Raw genomic sequence first — 16933 nt, forward strand, 5'->3', positions numbered from 1 at the left:
AGCAAAGTGTTTCCATAAACTTGCTCTAGAAGCAGGACACCATATCTTCCTGAGACTTCTGCTCGGACCACACAGCATGCCGCCCAGTAGTGAGCAGTCCATCCGCAGAGGGACAATGGGTTGTTGTACTGATTTCCAGAGGAACCCCCAGCTGGCAGGGGCATGATGGTGCAACGAATGAATTTACCCCCTGCCGGAGTGCTGGCAGCCGGCTTCGCCCGATCACCGCCCCTACTCCATACAAGCAGCCGGGGTGGGAACGGGGTGTCCTTGGATTCGTCCTACAGCCCAGTTTCTTCTGGCCGGGTTACATGGGCACAGCACCCTCCTGCACACGGGGCTTCTTGTGCCAGCTCATGTCCCACCACCAGGCACTACGCAGCCATCCTCTGTGCTTGTGACCCCTCCCGGCTTTGTCCCCTCTCAGCCCCTCTGAGCATTTAGTGCATAGACGTGGAAACCCTTCCAGGCTATACGCTTGGCTGCTGTGTTCATCATTTTGCCCCTGTAGTAATCGGTCTCTACAGACTCTCCTCTCACTTTAGCGAGTGTAGGCGCATCCTGAATGACGTGCTGTGGCCAACCCCGGTGTGCTCTTCTGCCCTTAGCTTTCTACACTGACAGACCTTTTTTTTTTAATATTTATTTATGCATACAGAACTGGAGTACAAGTCAGAGGTGTAGGGGCACCAAGAGGATTCACCAGAGACAGTGGGGCACAGAACAGGCAGATTAACGGAGTACACTGCTGAGGGGAGCAGCGGGCAGGTCAGGAGAGGTCTGCTGTGCCATGTGGGTCACCTCCCGGGCTGGGGATGGAACTCGCACTGAAGCGGCTGCAGCCAGCTTTGCAGTACTGCACCCTAAACCCATTGCACCACCAGGGAGGGCCCTGACTGACCATTCTTGTACACTGGGACCAGCCCGGAGGCCAGTGCAGAGCCTGGGTAGAAGGGATGACCAGGGAGGAGACAGGTGGCTGCCACCATCACTTAAAGGACTGTCATTCTTGAGGTGTTTGGGTCCCTGCCTTGGGTCTCCTAAGGTACTTTAGAGGTACAAACCATCACCTCCCATGACTTAAGGGCTGGGTGTGTGTGCAAAATCTTTCATCAGCTCTTGCTGGGTCAACCTCAGCCACTCCAGCAGAACCCTCGTAACCATTCTTATTCTTGAATGTGGTTAGTTTGTGTTTTCATGATTTCAGGAAGCACTTCCCTGTGCACTTCCATCGTCCAGTGTGATGACAGCTGTGAAAACTCCCCACCACTCTCTTGCATCACACCTAGGTCCCAGCACCTGACGGGGCCTGCCCACCTGCCTGGCATGTGAATTGCGCTGTCTGTTCCAAGGGCTGTCCCCTCTGAAACTGTAGCATCAGAACTGATGGAGCGCCATGGCGTAAGTGTACCTGGCCTGCCACAGCTGTCACACGGCCCTGGGGATAGCATGCAGCACTAGGCTTGGGAGCCAAACAGGGGCCCCGGGCCTGGCCTGCCTAGCCATTGCGCGCTAGGAACCTCCTTCTTCTCTGAGGACCCCAACTTTCCTCTCCCCGCACAGCACATCACCAGTTGAGACTTAGGCTGCACCTATTAAGAAACCCCCACCTTGCACACACACCGTGGTAACTGACTTGGAGCAGCAGCAGCCAGGGTAAACCTGCATTGGAGACTAGTGTGCTTTTCGCAGAACTGGGGCTACAGAGATGCAAAGGCACTCACGTTTCACAGGGCAAATCCAGGCACTGGGGGCATCTTCAACCGTTAGCCCACGGCAAGAAGATGCACCATAGCTGGAGTGGGGTTGCCGATGGGGGAGCAGGGAAACTTTTAAAATTGAGCCCACCCTCTCCTACTTTGTTAACCTGCACTTCCGGTTCTTGTTACCAAGCCCACCTGCTCCTTGTTTGCTAACCTGCGCTTCCTCTTCCTGTTCCTGTTACTGAGCCCACTGGCACCTTGTTGTGCAGAGAAACATTTTTGCTTTCATTGTGGTGGTAGCTGAAATGCCAGGAGAGCAGAGGGCAGGGCCTACGAAGCCATGACTTTCTGAAGAATGTCCCGCTGGAGTCCAGCCCTGGAGCTGGAAGACTGGGCGGGCTCAGGTTTGCGGCCACAAGCCGTTCCCCACTTGCGAGCCCCCGGGCACAGTGAAGATGAAGCCAAGGTGCCCGTGGTGCTTCCTGGCTCCAGGGCCCCCGCTGTCTGCCAGGACCTGCCAGTGGTGAGGACGTTCATGCCCACCTGTGTGTCTCTGGGTATCTCTGGGCACCATGGAGGAAGCCGGTGCGGCCACCTGTCCCCGAGCAGCTGAAGGAGACGGCGGACTCTGCCCCAAACCCTGGCTGGACGACAGCACCCTCAGGTAGGTGTTTCTATGACATCACGATTTGCGTATCTGTTGCCGGACATCTGGGCTGGTTCCACTTTTGACTATTAGGAATAACGCCAAAATATTCGTGTGCAAATTTTACATGGGTCTAGCATTTTACTTCTGGTGCATTCTGTTATGGTTCTGGTGTGAACGTGTTTTCTTGAGTATAGACCTAGAAGTAGGCTTGATTGCCAGGTCACGTGTTTAATGCCTCAGTCTTGACCCTGTCTCTCTCATGCACCCCGCTGCACTCTGCTTTCCCTGTTCCAACGTGCTGAGTACTGTTTTCCTCAGGGCCGCTTGGGCTGTTCCTTCTTAGGTTGGTGAGAGGCTCCTGCCTACTCTCTCTGGCTCCCAGCTTTCCTCCCTGGGTGTTTCCTGTTCCTCAGGGCCAAGGTCATGTGTGTGTGCGTGTGTGTGTGGACAGCAGCCACAGGTGTCGCTGGAGTAGCTTGCGGCCTTGCTCTCGGGGGGAGGGGGGTACCTCAATCGAGATGCCCGGCTACTGACCTTGGTGAGGTGAAGCCCCCAGCCCCCCTCCGTCTCTCTCCTTCTTCTCCAGACTCCCCTCCACCCTGTCCATGGGAACTTTCTTCAGCAGCCAGGAGCTGTCAGAATGACTCACATCATTTCCTTCTTGGCCGTCCTGCGTGCTATGCATCCAGACTTGGGGCTTTTTCTACCACAATCCTTATTATTATTTTTTTTTAATTGAGACCTAAGTCACACAACACGACCACTTTAAGGCGTACGGTTTGGAGGCGCAACAAGGGTCTTCGTGGCTGTCGGCTCCCTGTGAAGCTTCCTGTCCCCCAGCTTGCTTCACCAAGATCAGCCCCCACCCACCCTCGCCCCTGGCTGAACTGCACGTGAAAACCAGGGAAGCTGGGTGATGCTCTTTCCTCCTGTAGCCTTGTGCGGTTCTCATTACTTTTGAGAGCCGGGGGGCAGGGTGGAGGCTTTTTTCAGCCCATATTTAAGCCCAAATCACTAAATCACATTTCGGGGTGGAGCCCTAAAAACAGGCATCCCGCTTCCAGAATCTAATGTGGGGTGAGACACTGCCAAGAGGCAGCCAGATTGCTTTCCCCGCTTGGGAAGGGGCTCGTTCGCGGATCTGAGGACTGGGGGGCAGTGGCCAGTGTGCAACATTCACCACTGCCCCAACACCCAGACTCTGCTCTGAGCCAGCCAGAGTCATTGCTCCTGAGAACTGAGTCTCTGGCTATCTCTGCTCCTCCAGCCAGCCATGTTCAACAACCCAGGCCCACCTTTCGGAGGTCAGATTGTTTTCCAGCGCAGAAGTTCTAGCGGCTCCCCTGGCCTGCTGGAAGCAAGGCCCCTGGTGACCTGAGCTCCCTCCCGCCTTGCACTTCGGCCTTATGCCCATCAGCCCATTTCCTCCCCCCCCCCCCCGTTCCTACTTACCTCCTCCAGCTAGATGCCTGCAGCCCTCTGAGCCTTTGCTCTGCCCTCCGGGTGTCCAAGCTGAACCCCAGTGACGTGCCTCCTCGCACTTCTGCGCGAGCATAGACCCTAGCCCCTGGCACTGCACCCTCTTGTGGCCCATCTGGGCACTGCACCGTGGTCACAAACAGCTGTTTCTTGTCTTTGTACACCCGCATCAGCTCAGGTGCCAGGTGTTGGAGTCATTGGGTCCTCAGCACCTGGCTGGTGCTGCCTGAGTAACAGGGAACGTCAGAGTGGTGGGCATGGAGGTCTCTGCGACTGTTTTGAGAGTACTGTGGCAATCGAGGTCATGGATGTGCTGGCTTCCTAGGAAGGGCGCTTAGTCTGCAAACCCCAATTGGAATGCCTCACAGCATGTCAGAACTTTCTGGGGCTCAGGAAGAGAGGGCAGTAAGTCCTCAATTTCACTCCCACCTCAGGGTTGCTTTCTGCAGGACAGGGGAGTGCTGGGGCAGGGATGGGGGATGGCCATGGCGTGCTCTGCTCACATCTGCCCTCCACAGAACATTCAGAGAGGGCTGGGGGCGGGGTGTCAAGAGCTGGGACTTCTGGTCTCAGGCCCACCCTTATCTGGGTGGCCGGGTGCCAGAGCGCCCGTAGGAGGGATGCCGGCCATGGGGCCTTCCCTCCAGCTGAGCTCAGTTCCTGAGCATCTAGCATCAAGGAACCCTTAAAGGGCTGCGATGCCCATGGCAGGGCTTCAGGCTTAGGGAGGAGGCCCCGTGGCCGGGTCCAGTCCTTGTTCCTCTGCAGCCACCAGCGAGGGCCAGTCCTGCTCCACGTGCCCTGACTCCAGAGGGTTGGGAGAAAAAGTGCACGAGCAGCCGGCGCGTTCTCAGTGGCCCCTGGTAACCTTGGCCTCCTGACTTCCACACGCTGTGGTCAAATCAGAGCTGGGCTGCTGAGGACGGGATGGTGGTGGTGTGCGGGAGTTTGGAAGCTAGACGTCTACCGTGGCTTGGGGGCGGGGAGGGCCAGGCAGGCCGTGTGGGGGAGGGACTCCTGTGGAGAAGAATCGAGACTTCCGGCCAAAAGCCAGGTCCAACACAAACCCCTTGAATGGAGAGCCCCCGGCCCCCCAGGACCCAGAGCAGCCGCCTGAGGGCCGCGCGGGGCTGTGCACCCCACTCCAGCTGACCCACAGAAACGGGCACAGTCGGAGAGTGCGGGCCACTGTCTGCTGCCGGGACAACCTGTTAGGCAGGAAACAGGTAACAGATGCCCTTGCTCTGGGGGCCGCTGCCTGTTTCTGGGAGGCGAGTCCACATGGAGAAGGCGGGAACAGCTGAGCTGCAGCCCCGATCAGCACAAAGCAGCCAGCCACCAGCCAACACCAGTCTTTTTCCTCCATTTTAATGAACACTTTACAAAGTACAAAATATACTGTCTTTTGGGGGAACATTAGGTACTTTTTCTCTCGGTCATACAGTACATGAATCTCGAGGGTTTTGTGTTTCAACAAAGAAAGTCAAGCGTGCGGCCTGGGTGCAGGGCTGCCCGGCTCTCCCTCCACCCAGGGCTGGACAGATGCGAGTGCCGCTGCTCCCGCTGGTGACTCCGATGCCCGGGCCCCGGCCGAGACCTGGGCAGGGCAGTGCCCCTTCGGGCCCTGCTGTGCGTCCAGCATTCACCCACCCTTGTTGCAGGGTAACGGAAATGGTTTTGGCATAGAGCGAGAGCGAGAGGAGGGCTTGGGGCTTTGTCAGGCCCCGCTGTTCTGCAGCCAACCCTGCTCAGTTCTTCCTGGACCATTTTCTGAAAAGATAAACTGAGGCAGTGGGCAGGAACATGCACCGAGCTTGGCCTGTCTTGGGACCTGAATTTGGCCTGTTTTTCGTCTTTTCCCCATCCCTGGGTTACTGGCATTGCTGGACACTCTTCTGGGTGAACCCCGAGAGGCAGGCTAAGGGGCGCTGGCACCCACCACCTCTCCCTGTGAATACTGTCTTCAGGACTGGCTGTTTCTGAGGAGCCGGCTAGGCAGGTCTGGCCTGTCTGGGTGGACAGGCCGCCTGGACTGGGGGGCGCCTGCCCCTCCCCAGAGCAGTTTTGATGTCTAATGAAGTCAAACGCTCCGGGCCCTAGGGGAAGGCTCCACTTGCCACCCCGTGCCCCGCAGGGAAGAACACTAGAGGACTCAATAGTGAATGAACCGAATTGGCGCCTTAGCCGAGACCCGGTCTCTGGACACGCGTGTGCCCACGCACCGCTGCGACACAACACATGTCCACACACAGGCGTAGGTAGCCGACGGGGCCCTCCCTCAGCACAGGGCTGCCCTGTACTTCCAACTTCCAGCCTCCCCGCCCGCACTGAAGCAAGACCAAGAACCTGTCCCCACCAGGCGGCCAGCTCCCAGCCTTGCAGGCTCTGCTGGGCCTCAGGCCGCCTCTCCTTCCCACAGAGCAGGCTTGTGAGCTAAGCCACAGCCCACCCAAGGCCCACAGGAGGGGGCACAAGACACAGCTGAGCTTGTCCTTTTGTTGCCTCTTATTTGAAAATAAAAGAGAAAACAAGCCCAAATGGGTGTTGACGTGTGGGCGAAGGTGTCTTATCTGCTAGGGTCCGAGGCTCGGCTGGCTCCCTCCAGACCCCTCCTCACCAAGCCTGTCCCTGTGGGCCGATGTGCCAGTTGGCAGACATACTTTCTCCTTTACCCCACCCCAAGCCCACAGCGGCATCAAATATCCCTTAGCCACCGGGCAGGCCGGCTCTGCCATCACCTGGGAGACCGCGAGCCCCCTTCTAGCTGGGGCAGGGAAGAGCCCTCGTCCCCATTTGCAGAAACAGTACAGCAAGGTGGCCCAGGTGGCTGAGCGACGGCCGGGACTGGCCTGGCAAGGTGGTCAGGGCGCTGTGGTGCGCATGCAGGTTCACCTCAAATTCCAGGCAAAGGGTGCCTCTGACTTGGGCCGGGGGTCTGCTCGGCATCTGCCCAGAGCCCGCTCTCCTGCCCTCTGCTGTCAGCCCAGTGGCACCTCACGACCATCCCTGCTTCACTGGCAGGTCACAGGCCACACTGCCTCATGGGGTGGTGGCATGGGGCAGCTCCGGGCCCTCCCAGCTCTCTCCCTTCCCATCAGGGGTCTGTGGCCTGGAGGTGACGGGAGGGGGAGAGTGCTGGTGGTTTTGTGGTTTTGGGGATGCTGGACCCCTTGAATTTTGGAAGGGGTTAGCACGTCTCTCTGGCTTAATGGTGTGCCCTAGGCTGAGGCAGTGGTGTGGGCAGCCCCTTCTGCCCCCCTTTGTCAGGTCAGGACTGGGGGCTGAGGGATCTGGGAGCCACATGGTGGGGGAGCCAAGGAGTCAGATTTCTGTCGCAGTGGGGTGGTGGGCACAGCTCCGACTAACCTGCGCTCACTCTGGTGTGCAGCCTGGCACGGCCGTGACAATAGCATTTAGGTGCTTGGTCTTTTTCACTGGGCGCCCACAGAGGCAAAGACAGACCCTCAGAGTCCAGCGCCCACTTGCTCAACCCGCTTTCCTCCTCCAGCTACGCAGCCCACCAGCCACAGCTGGAAGGCCCTCAGCCACATGAGCTGCATTGAGCAGTACGCACCTCCCTGCGGACCCTGTGGTCTAGAGGTGCCCACCCAGAGAGCCAGGAGATGGCTGGGGGCAGCTGGCCCCTGGGGAAACCACTCAACCTTCCCCAAAGAGCTGTGGTGATCGAACCACTGACTTTGCTGCTCAGACTCTTGGACACCAGGATGCACCCGGCCTTGGCACACACAGCATAGAGAATAGAAAAATAAATGGGTGGCCATGGGTGGCGACTCCCTGGACACAAGGTCAAGGCAAACACCCCTTTACAGTGAGAATGGGCCAGTCACCAGGCCTGGGGAGACAGCCTGAGGCATCTAAGCTTGCCAGTGAAAAGACTCAGCATGAAAACAGCCATAGGTGGGGAGAGGACCCAGGATGGACAGCTGAGAGGGGGTGGGAAGGGGGTGCTCAGCTGGCCTGGGTCTGCAGGTTGAGACTACTGAGAAGGGGGCATGGTTCTGCTAAAAAGCAAGACGGTCCAACTCCTCTTCCCTCTGTACCCCCAATAAAACACGGGTTTCCAGGGACCTTGGCTAGACTTTGGGGGGCTGGGATGCAGGGAAGGGGCAAAACTAGCTTTCAAGGGGGACCGGGGTGGGGGGCAGGGACCCACACCCACCCAGGGCTCGGCTCCTGGGCTGCTGGTTTTGTTTTTCTCTCAAGTCTGAGCTGAGGGAGCCTGCGGCTTGTCCAATCAGCATATTGCCTATATACTTGAATTAAAAATCTTATGGTGGCTCAAAACGTGTGTGCACGGCAGACACAGCAGGGTGGAGCCCTCAGCCTCGCACGCACACACAGCGGGGCTGTGCCCGCGCCCCGCAAACACGCGGGCGTGCTCACACAGTATATATTAACATATATATTGCTCAAGTATATATGCTATTTACAGTATATATCTATATCGACATAAAACACAGGTATTTATAGGTGTGTACAATAGATACGTCCTAGGGTCTAGAGAGCACACATTTCTGGGGTCACGGGACCGACACTTGCACGGCGGGGTGGGGTAGGAGGCGACGCGATAGGGACGCTGACAGGGGTGGGTGTGGAGGGGCGCGCCACGGGAATTCAAGGCCTTCCGAGGACGAAAGGGGCCCAGGGCATCCAGCACTGCCCGCCCGCTCGGCCACCCGAGTTTTGCAACCAGCAAACAACATACACGTTTTGGTTATTTTGGAGTTTTGTGCAAAATGAATTAACTTAAGAAGAGAGTGGGTTCCTGATCGGTGCCTGGGCCCTGGGCGTCTGCGAGGATGCAGACTCATGGCTCCTCTACAGCGGCTTCCAGGGCGCGGGGTCCCACGCAGGGGCGCACATAAACTTCACCGGGCTGGGGAATCGCCGCGGCTCTGCCCTCTCAGAACAGCCCAGGCCAGAGGCCGCCAGAGAAACGACACAGAGGGCCTGAGCTCCAGTGGGCCCTGTCTGTCTGAAAACACCCCTGCTGACGAGGCCTGGGGGCTGAGCCCCTTCTCCCTGTCCGGAGAACGAGGCCACCGTGGCTGGCCTGCACCTGGCTGTCCACTTCCTGTGGGCTCTGGGTCCCGATGCTCAGAAGGAAGCAGGATGCCCAGGCGCCTGTGTGGGCGGCCGGTGGGCGCCTGGGGCGGTTCCCGATTCTCACGCTTGTGCCTGGAGTTAGGTGCCAGCCGGTGATGCTGGGCTTCCAGACCCCGAGTTCTGTAGGCCCCATCCCCAAAACTGCTGCCAACCACAGCCTGGGCGCGAACACATTAAATAAGAAGCTAAAACAAGGTATGGTTTTCTCTATTAAGGCTCAGTTAAGCTGCCTCCCAGGTCAAGTACTTGTGAGTGCCACAGTCCCCGACTGGGTGGCGGGCAGGTGAGTTGGGGGCAGAGGCCTTCCATGCCCCCCAAAACTGGGGCAGGGGCAGGATGACGGGGGAGGCCTATGCTGGTCTACTCAACTGTTGAGGAGGTGGGGTGACCCAAGAAACCCAGGTCTAGAATGCTGGGAATGCCCCCACTTGGAGGAAACTTGAGGCTTTGCCGGCCCGAGTAGGGTCCAGGGAAAGCAGAGGGAACAGGGGCTCATGCCCCAGGCTGGTGGGACCCCTGGGAACCACCCCCAGGAGTGAGGGTTTGTGGTGGGGGAGGGTCTGGACAGGGCCCCTCTTGGCAGTCTTGCTGGGAGTTGGGGCACAGGCCCTGTGGCTGGCAGGTGAGGTTCTGGGTGGCTCAGGTCCTGGGTTTGACCCTTCGGCTCCTGGGGGAGTCTCACCAGCCATGTGACCTGAGGGCCACCCACTCTGGCCTCCACTCTGCGGGAACCAGCCCCGAGCTGACGGGGCCAGACACCAGCGACCACAGCACCCAGCCCCCACCCTCGTGGGGGTCTTCTCAGTCTCTACAAACTCAGTCCCACTTGGCCAGCCCCCGCCAAGACAACATGAAAATCAGTACCCCATGTCTTGTGGGAAGGGCCAGCTTTCTTCGGCATCTGCCTCCAGCTGTGGGTGAGGCCAGATGAGGAGGCGGAGCAGCAGCTCACAAGCTCCCTAGACCCCAGACACCGTCTTCTGGGATGGGGACAGGAGGCGGCGGCAGGCGGCTCTCTGGAGGGTCTGGGGGGCGGGGTGGGGGGGGCTCTGAGAAGGCAGGAGGGCATGGGGAGGCCTCAGCTTAAGTCCTAGGCCTGGTGGGTCAGCGATCAGGGGTGTCTCCCAGAGGCCTCCTCTTCGGGGACCCCGGGGCTGATTTTCCAGTCCATCAAGAAATACTGCAAGAAGAATCTTCAGGGTGGGGGCTGGGCCCAGGCCTGGGGCAGACAGGGAGGAGCAGAAGAGGCCCTTCTAATGCTTCTCTGCTTGGCTGACCTTCAGGGCGCTAATAACACCGTTGATGTTTTCTTCTGGTACCTGCACGGGGCAGGAAGCAAACATCTATGAGCCCTGGACACTGCTGCCCTAGGGAGGGAAGGGGCACGGCCCTGGTCACTCACCAGTGCATGGTCGAACTTGAAAGTACTGATGTAGTAGGCGGGGATGTCCGCAGCAGCCAGGGGCTCGGAGATCTGGGCCACGATGCCACACTCATCTAGGCAAGAGGCAGGGACCAGGCTCAGCCGGCTCTTGGCCTCACTTCCGAGGGCCCCGGCCAGCGCCCCCCACGCCCTTGCAGCTCAGCCTCGCTCTGCTGCCAGTGCGTGCCCTGCACCCTCAGTCTTCCTAGAGAAGCTCTCCCCACTGTGAAGGCCCAGCACAGAGGCTCTACCCAGAGGGCTTGCTCTCTTCCTGGCTAGCAGGGAGCGGGACCCCTGCGGGACCCTGAGGCCCCGGCTCTGTCCCACTCTGGTCTCCTGCCTGCTTCTGTGCTTCTATTCCAGACGGTCCTGCTGTGTCTTGCCAGTTCTCTGACAGAGCCGGGGGCAGGCATGCCGGCCCCTCCTTTCTTTCTCCCCGCCATTTATAGTCACATGACTGTGGTCAAGTCACTTTGTGAGCCTCAGTTTCCTCACTGCAGTCTTCACCAGACGCTGGCCCCTGCCTGCCCTCAGGGCACACTTAGGCATGTAGTTGGGAGCGAGATGTGGCTTCCTTCTCCCTCGAAAGCAGGGGGGGCCTCCCCAAAGCTTCAGCCAGTTTGGTGGACTGGGGGGTGATGTTCCCTTCGTGCCTAGCTTCACCCTGATTTGAAGACACAGCCAGGCTTCCCCCTGTAGGAGACCTCCAGGATCTGAGAGCCACTGTTCCCCAACACAATCCCCCACGCTACTTCTCTTCTGGCCACTGCTCCGACTTGGGCCATAACACATTTCCCCAACAGTGCCTCACCTGGTGAGAGTTCAGATCTAGTCACCAGTTCCCCAGGGGATTCCGAAGCTGGAGCTTGCCAATTAGCCTGGGCGCCACCTTCCCTTCAACCCCAGTGTCTTCTCCGCTCTTGTCAGTCCACCTTGGACTTGGCAGCCTCCCTCATGGGCGAGTTCCAGGCCACCAGTGGCCACACCTTGCTTGGGTCTGGAGAAGGAGGTCCCAGGGTAGACCTCTCAGTGCTCCAGAGTAGCCCGCTATCACCTCCAGGGTGGTTTGGCCTTGATGTGAGCAGAGTCTGCAGAGCTGTCTGGCCTGCTGGCTAAAGTCCACCTTCTAGCTTATTTAGGGAAGGTATAGGTAAGTGGCCATGACCTGCCCTGCTCAGTGACCCCTCACCCCCAGATCAAGGTGACCTGACATGTCTGTGTCCAGGAGCCCCAGTGGCTGATCGGATGGCCCCCTGGGCCAGTCTGAGCTTTATCTAGGACATTCTATACTCTGTCATAGAAAACCAGGGTTCACAGATTCTGACCAGGGCCTGAAGCCTGTGGTCCACCCCAAAAACGCTTATGAAAGAACCACCAAAGACACTTCTAGGATAACTGTGGAAACTGAGGCTAGCCTGGGCCCCGGGGAGCACCTGCCCATTTCCTCTCTGTGGGGTCACGTGACTAAAGTTCTGTAGAGAAAGTGCTTCTTCCTCGGACAGAGGAGAGGAGTCTGGGCAAAGGGCTGGCGTGCCTGGACCTGCTGGGATGTGCAGCCTTATACGTATTTATGTGAAGAAAACTCATTAAAATCAAGATCAATCATTACCTTTGAGCAGTGGGAATAAGGAGTAATTGTTTCCCTTTGTAATTCTTATCATGCCCCCAGTTTTCTAATCAGAAGCTGGTATTAATTTTCTACTGGGGGAAAATTAAGAGTGCTTTTGATGAAGTCTGCCCTCGATGCCCCCCCGTCACACTGGGCCTGCAGGCAGTGGGGACTGGAGGCTCCCTAAGCACCAGCCCCCCGAGGCCATCGGGTCCAGATACCTGGGCTGGGAACGCAGAGGCACCTGGTCATGCTAGAAACCTCCCTTCGCCTCGCCCTTCCCCGCACTGAACGCGATGGGGCTCACCGAAGCCCAGGGGCTGTCCTCCGATCCGCACCATCTTCCAGAGCTCTCCAGATGCGCTCGTGAACAACAAATTGCTAGGAAACCTTAAAAGAGAGCAAGAGGATAAGCCCAAGCTCATGTTAAGTGTGCGTCTTTGGCCAGCTCCGTCGAACCTTCTTTGTCTTTAGGGAGCTGATGACAGCCAGAGGTGCACTTGGACCTTTGTGGGGTGAGGGGTGGTGCAGACAGGAAAGCAAAGCTAAGGTGGGCTTTGAAACAAACCCCACACCACCCAGCATGCACCCCCCCCACGCTGGCCCCCAGATGCCCCAGGGTTTGGCTTACATCTCTGCTTTGCCACTAACTACAGCCCTGAGACACCCCTCCGCCTCCCTGAGCTGCCTGTCATCTTTAGGATGGGTCTCCAAGGTGAAGGGCTTATTAGGGACAGTAGTGACAGGCCCTTCATAAAGCTGGCCCACCCCGTGACCCTCACCCTGGCTCCCGCTCACCTCTGCTGGGTCTGCACATCCATCACCAGGGAGATGTAGCCTTCGATGAGGGAGAAGGAGAAGAAGCGGATGTGGCCACAGTCATCGCCAGCAGCCAGGGGGTCCTTCACTCTGGGGGCGGGCAAGCTGGTGAGAGGCAGGCCCCGCTGCACCCCGACCCCACCAGGCTCTCCTGCCTGCCCACTGGCCTCAGCGTGGGATGCTGGGAGGAACAACAGCCTGGGAAGCTGGGGCCGCGCTCCACCGTGGCCCTGACCCTACCGGCGGCCCTAAGCCGCATCCAGCCCTCCGCCTCCTCTGTGAAACGTGGTGACTGCATGCGCAGTGCTGGGCCCTGCTGGCTCCAGCACACGCCCCATTCCCGGACAGGGTCTCTGTACTGGCCCGCATCTAGGGTACACTTTGTGGCCACTGCCAGCCCACCAGACAATGGCTCCATTGCACCTGTGTTTGGCCTAAACTTAAAATCTGCCCTGAGGAGAAACACGCCTTTTTCTGCTGAGTGAAAAAAACCTGAGTTCTTGGCTCCTCAACTGAGGAGTTTGCCTTCCAAGCTCAGGGGACAGCCGGGTGTTCACTGCACCTACAAAGGCACCTGTGTCTTCAACAAGTTTGGGGGTTCCCCAGGAAGGCTGCTCCTCTCAGAACAGGCTTTGTGTAGTCATGTCTTCCCTTCTGCGACTGGCTCTCAGGCGGGCCTGGTCCTCCCTGACCTTCTCTGAGAAGCCCCCGTCTCCTCTGGGCCCTGCAGCCCCACGCCACGGAGGTCCTACCCGTTGGAGTAGAACATGACGTCCATGAGCAGTGTGGCAACGGCAGGCAGCGTGTCGGGGTCCAGGCTGGTAACGCAGAACCTGTTGCTCGGGCTGGACAGCGGGTGGATGACGGGCCTCTGGACTGCGAGTGCAGAGAGAACGGGCTGAAGCTGGCTGGACAGGGGCCGCGGCGGGCTCAGGTGGCAGCGGCCCTGGGGAGGCCCCGAGACCCTGTCTCTTCAGCCTCTCCACCAGCTCACTCTCCAGGCTCGCCACTAGGCCACCGGACACTGACATGTGCCGAGCTGTCCTTCTGGCCTTCCCTCCCCAACTGTTCCCCCACCTCACCTGCTACCTGCACTCCATACTTCAGGTCAGGGTCACTGCCTCTGACACCTGCTCTGTCCCCCTGATGGCGTCCGCAGTGGCCCAGGGCTATCACTTGCTAGACTCAGAAGCAGTTACTGACGAGGACTGCTATACCAGGTTGCACCCGGTGCTTGGAGAACGGGGCTGCTTTGGGGCAGGTCCTTGTAAGTTCTTGTGGTCTCCCCAGCATGGGCCCCCAAACATACCCATCTTGGACTTCACAAAGCCGTTGGTGATGCCCAGGTTCTCAGCGGCCACTGTCTCACCATTGACAACCCTCAGGATGGTAAACTCTGATGACAAGGTATGGGTGACGAAGGGCAGATCACGCTCACGAACCTGGGGAGGGGATGACGGATGTGAGTGTCCTGCGGTCCCAGAAGCCCAGACCAGGAGGGGCAAGTCCATGCCCCACTCCACCCCTGGAGTGCTATGCCCACGCCCGTCCTTGCCCTGCCCCACAAGTGAATGACACAGTGGCCGGGTAATGCTGCTGGCCCCCAGGGCCAGACATATTGCCACTTTGGGAGATTCAGGGAGGTGGGGAGCCTGGAGTCCACCTGGGAGGCGCCCCATACCCCGGCCCTCACTTCCTGGCCTCCAGTCAAATCAAGCAGAGTCCTCTAAGGCTAGGTGGGTCTAGGGCTGGAGGTGGAGCCCTGGACTCCAGCCTGGGAGCCCGGTGATGGCACCAAGGTTCACTTGATCTCTCCCTGACTGGGGGGTGGGGGCCAGAGACTTGGCAGGCCTCGAGGGGTGTCCAGTCCCCTGAGACAGGGCTGGACTCACCAGGATAAAGTCCGTCTGGTAGGTGGAGAGCATGAACACTGAGATGTTCTGGTCGGCCAGGGGCGCGATGACCGACTTTGCGATCTTGGTCACGCCGATGGGCTGGGAGTTGGAGAAACTGCCGCCTCCAGATACCACGTTGAGGGCCAGCCAGGTGGCGTCTGCCACACTCAGGTGTTCAGAGGAGGGCAGCTCTGGAGGGGGACACAGAAGGGAGCCCCGTGAATGCTGGGCTCCGGGGCAGACGCAGCGTGTGATCATGGCCAGGCCCTCCCGGGGCCAGAGCGCCCCCGCCCCCCTCCCCCCACCAGAGGTGGTTTCTCAGCCTCCATAGTCTCTTCCTGGGAGCACTGAGCAGGGCAGGTGCTGCAAAGACAAGTGACTTATCTGCATTGGGCCTCGGTTCCTCAGCCATGAAATGACAGCGCAGCCAGTCATGACTCTGATTTCTAGTTCTCCCTGTTCTTCTGGGTCCTGCCACCACCAAGTACCTCGTACCAGTGGAACAGGCCCCTGTGGTTTCCAAACTGGGTTCCTGGGTTCCTCCTGAGCGTCTGGTGCGCAATAGAGCCCAGGAGATGACAGGGTGGGGCTGGGATTTCTCTCGTGCTCCAATCAGACGCATATGCCCCAGGAATGCTCTGGAAGACGCCGCGCTCTGGGGTCAGTGACGGTCACCAGCCTTCCTGAACTTGGCACTGACACTGTGTGGGGGTGTCAGCAGCTGGGGCGAGGGGGGCTCAGAGTCTCCTCCACTAGCTTGTGAAGATGTGGGGTGCAAATGCTGCAACCCACCCGTACCACCTTGCAGAAAGAGCCCCCAGGGGCCTGAGCCTGGGACGTGGGTGCACATGCGATTGTCTTCAGAGGCACGGCCAGGCCGAGCACACGCTGCATCTGGGACTCTCCAGGCACCACAGTGCCTGCTCACCCTCACAGGCTGGGCACAGCGTGGGGGTTAAGGCACAGGGAACGTGGGTCACCCTCAGGCAGCACCTCCTGGCCAAGGAGGTGGGACTGTTAGTTCCACCGTCCTAGTGATACACTCAAGTTCTGGAAAGGCTGTTGATTTGACTGAGATGATTAAGATTCAAATCCAGGTTTGATTATATCCACCCCACCCCTGCTCTTTTCTGGGTAGCAAGAGGAAGAAGAGATGGGTCTCCCAGGGAGGCAACCAAGACCAAGGACCCAGACACTGCATTACCGCATTACCAGGGCAGTGACGACAATGATGATGCTGTTGGTTAAGTGCTGGCCTCAGGCAAGATGGCTTTTGAGGCCCCACGTTCTACCTGCCCAGCTCTGGTCACCATGGCAACCATAGTCCTACAAGCCCATTGGCCCTGCAGGCTGAGAAGGGCAGTCCTGGCCCAGGCAGGCTGGAGGCAGGCAGCTAAGCAGAAAGGGAGGGAGGGGGAAGGGAGGGGCTGAAAAGCCCCCAGCTGTAGGCTTCCCTGTCTGCTGTCTCTGCTTGTGCTCCACAGTAGCAGGAAGATTCCTCAGCTCCCGGACCAGTGGCCTTGTGAGACCTCCCAGGGAGTGCTGGGAGCGCCTTACCCTGCCATCTAAAGCAGGAAGCCCCAGCAGCCACCCAGTGCCAGGGTGCCCAGGGCCTGCCTCACTGCCGAAACCCGGCACTCCCCTCAGGCCTGTGTGCTGGGCATGAGCCAGGCAGCCTGGACAGCAGGAGTCGTCTAAGCACCATTTATATTTAACGATGAAGTTACAAAAAAGTTCCTCTTCATAAGGACAGAACCCCCTAGTGGGGTGGGGTGGGGTGGGGGTATAAACAGAGTCCCTTTAGCTGTAAACCAAAGCTTCCTTCCACTGCCCAGAGGGCAGGCAGGGGCTGCTGCTCACAGTATGCTGGGTCTCTGACGCTGCCTGCTCTGCGCACTATCCGTGTGGAAGAGCAGCCCACACTTTCACAGACACGCAGCAGCCACCTGAGCCAAGAGCCTCTTAACTCCACCTTCGTGGGGCCCTATCTGGTTACGGTCTCTGACGATCACACTGTCCTCCAGCAAAGGTCCAGCAGCTTCCAGACAGGTAGGCGGCAACCAAGACACCGGAGATGTGAACAGCAGCCCGTGAGGTGTGCAGTCTGCAGGCTGAAGCAGGGTGCCCCTCACCCAGCATCCGCGGCAGCAACCCCCGCTGAGCCAGCGGCAGGCCAAAGCCCTGATTGAAGTGCAGCTTCCTGTGAGGGCCAGGCCGGCTGAGGCTGAG

At 58.9% G+C, this 16933-nt stretch overlaps 1 protein-coding gene across 1 annotated transcript in view; it reads right to left on the minus strand.

Annotated features, from left to right (window-relative positions):
• Positions 1 to 6227: 6227 nt before the first annotated feature.
• The window catches only part of GATSL2 (GATS protein-like 2), a 42362-nt gene continuing 31656 nt past the window's right edge, over positions 6228 to 16933 (minus strand). Inside the window, exons 3-9 of the mRNA XM_004688313.2 lie at positions 14702 to 14895; positions 14119 to 14251; positions 13562 to 13685; positions 12789 to 12899; positions 12298 to 12380; positions 10361 to 10455; positions 6228 to 10277 (exon numbers count right to left, since the gene is read on the minus strand). Coding sequence (XP_004688370.1) covers positions 10212 to 10277; positions 10361 to 10455; positions 12298 to 12380; positions 12789 to 12899; positions 13562 to 13685; positions 14119 to 14251; positions 14702 to 14895 — 806 coding nt within the window. The 3' untranslated portion in view covers positions 6228 to 10211. The remainder of the gene's footprint in view (positions 10278 to 10360; positions 10456 to 12297; positions 12381 to 12788; positions 12900 to 13561; positions 13686 to 14118; positions 14252 to 14701; positions 14896 to 16933) is intronic.

The sequence above is a fragment of the Condylura cristata genome, unplaced genomic scaffold (assembly GCF_000260355.1).
Source record: "Condylura cristata isolate star-nosed mole 26May11 unplaced genomic scaffold, ConCri1.0 scaffold00024, whole genome shotgun sequence".
Taxonomy (NCBI): Eukaryota; Metazoa; Chordata; class Mammalia; order Eulipotyphla; family Talpidae; genus Condylura; species Condylura cristata.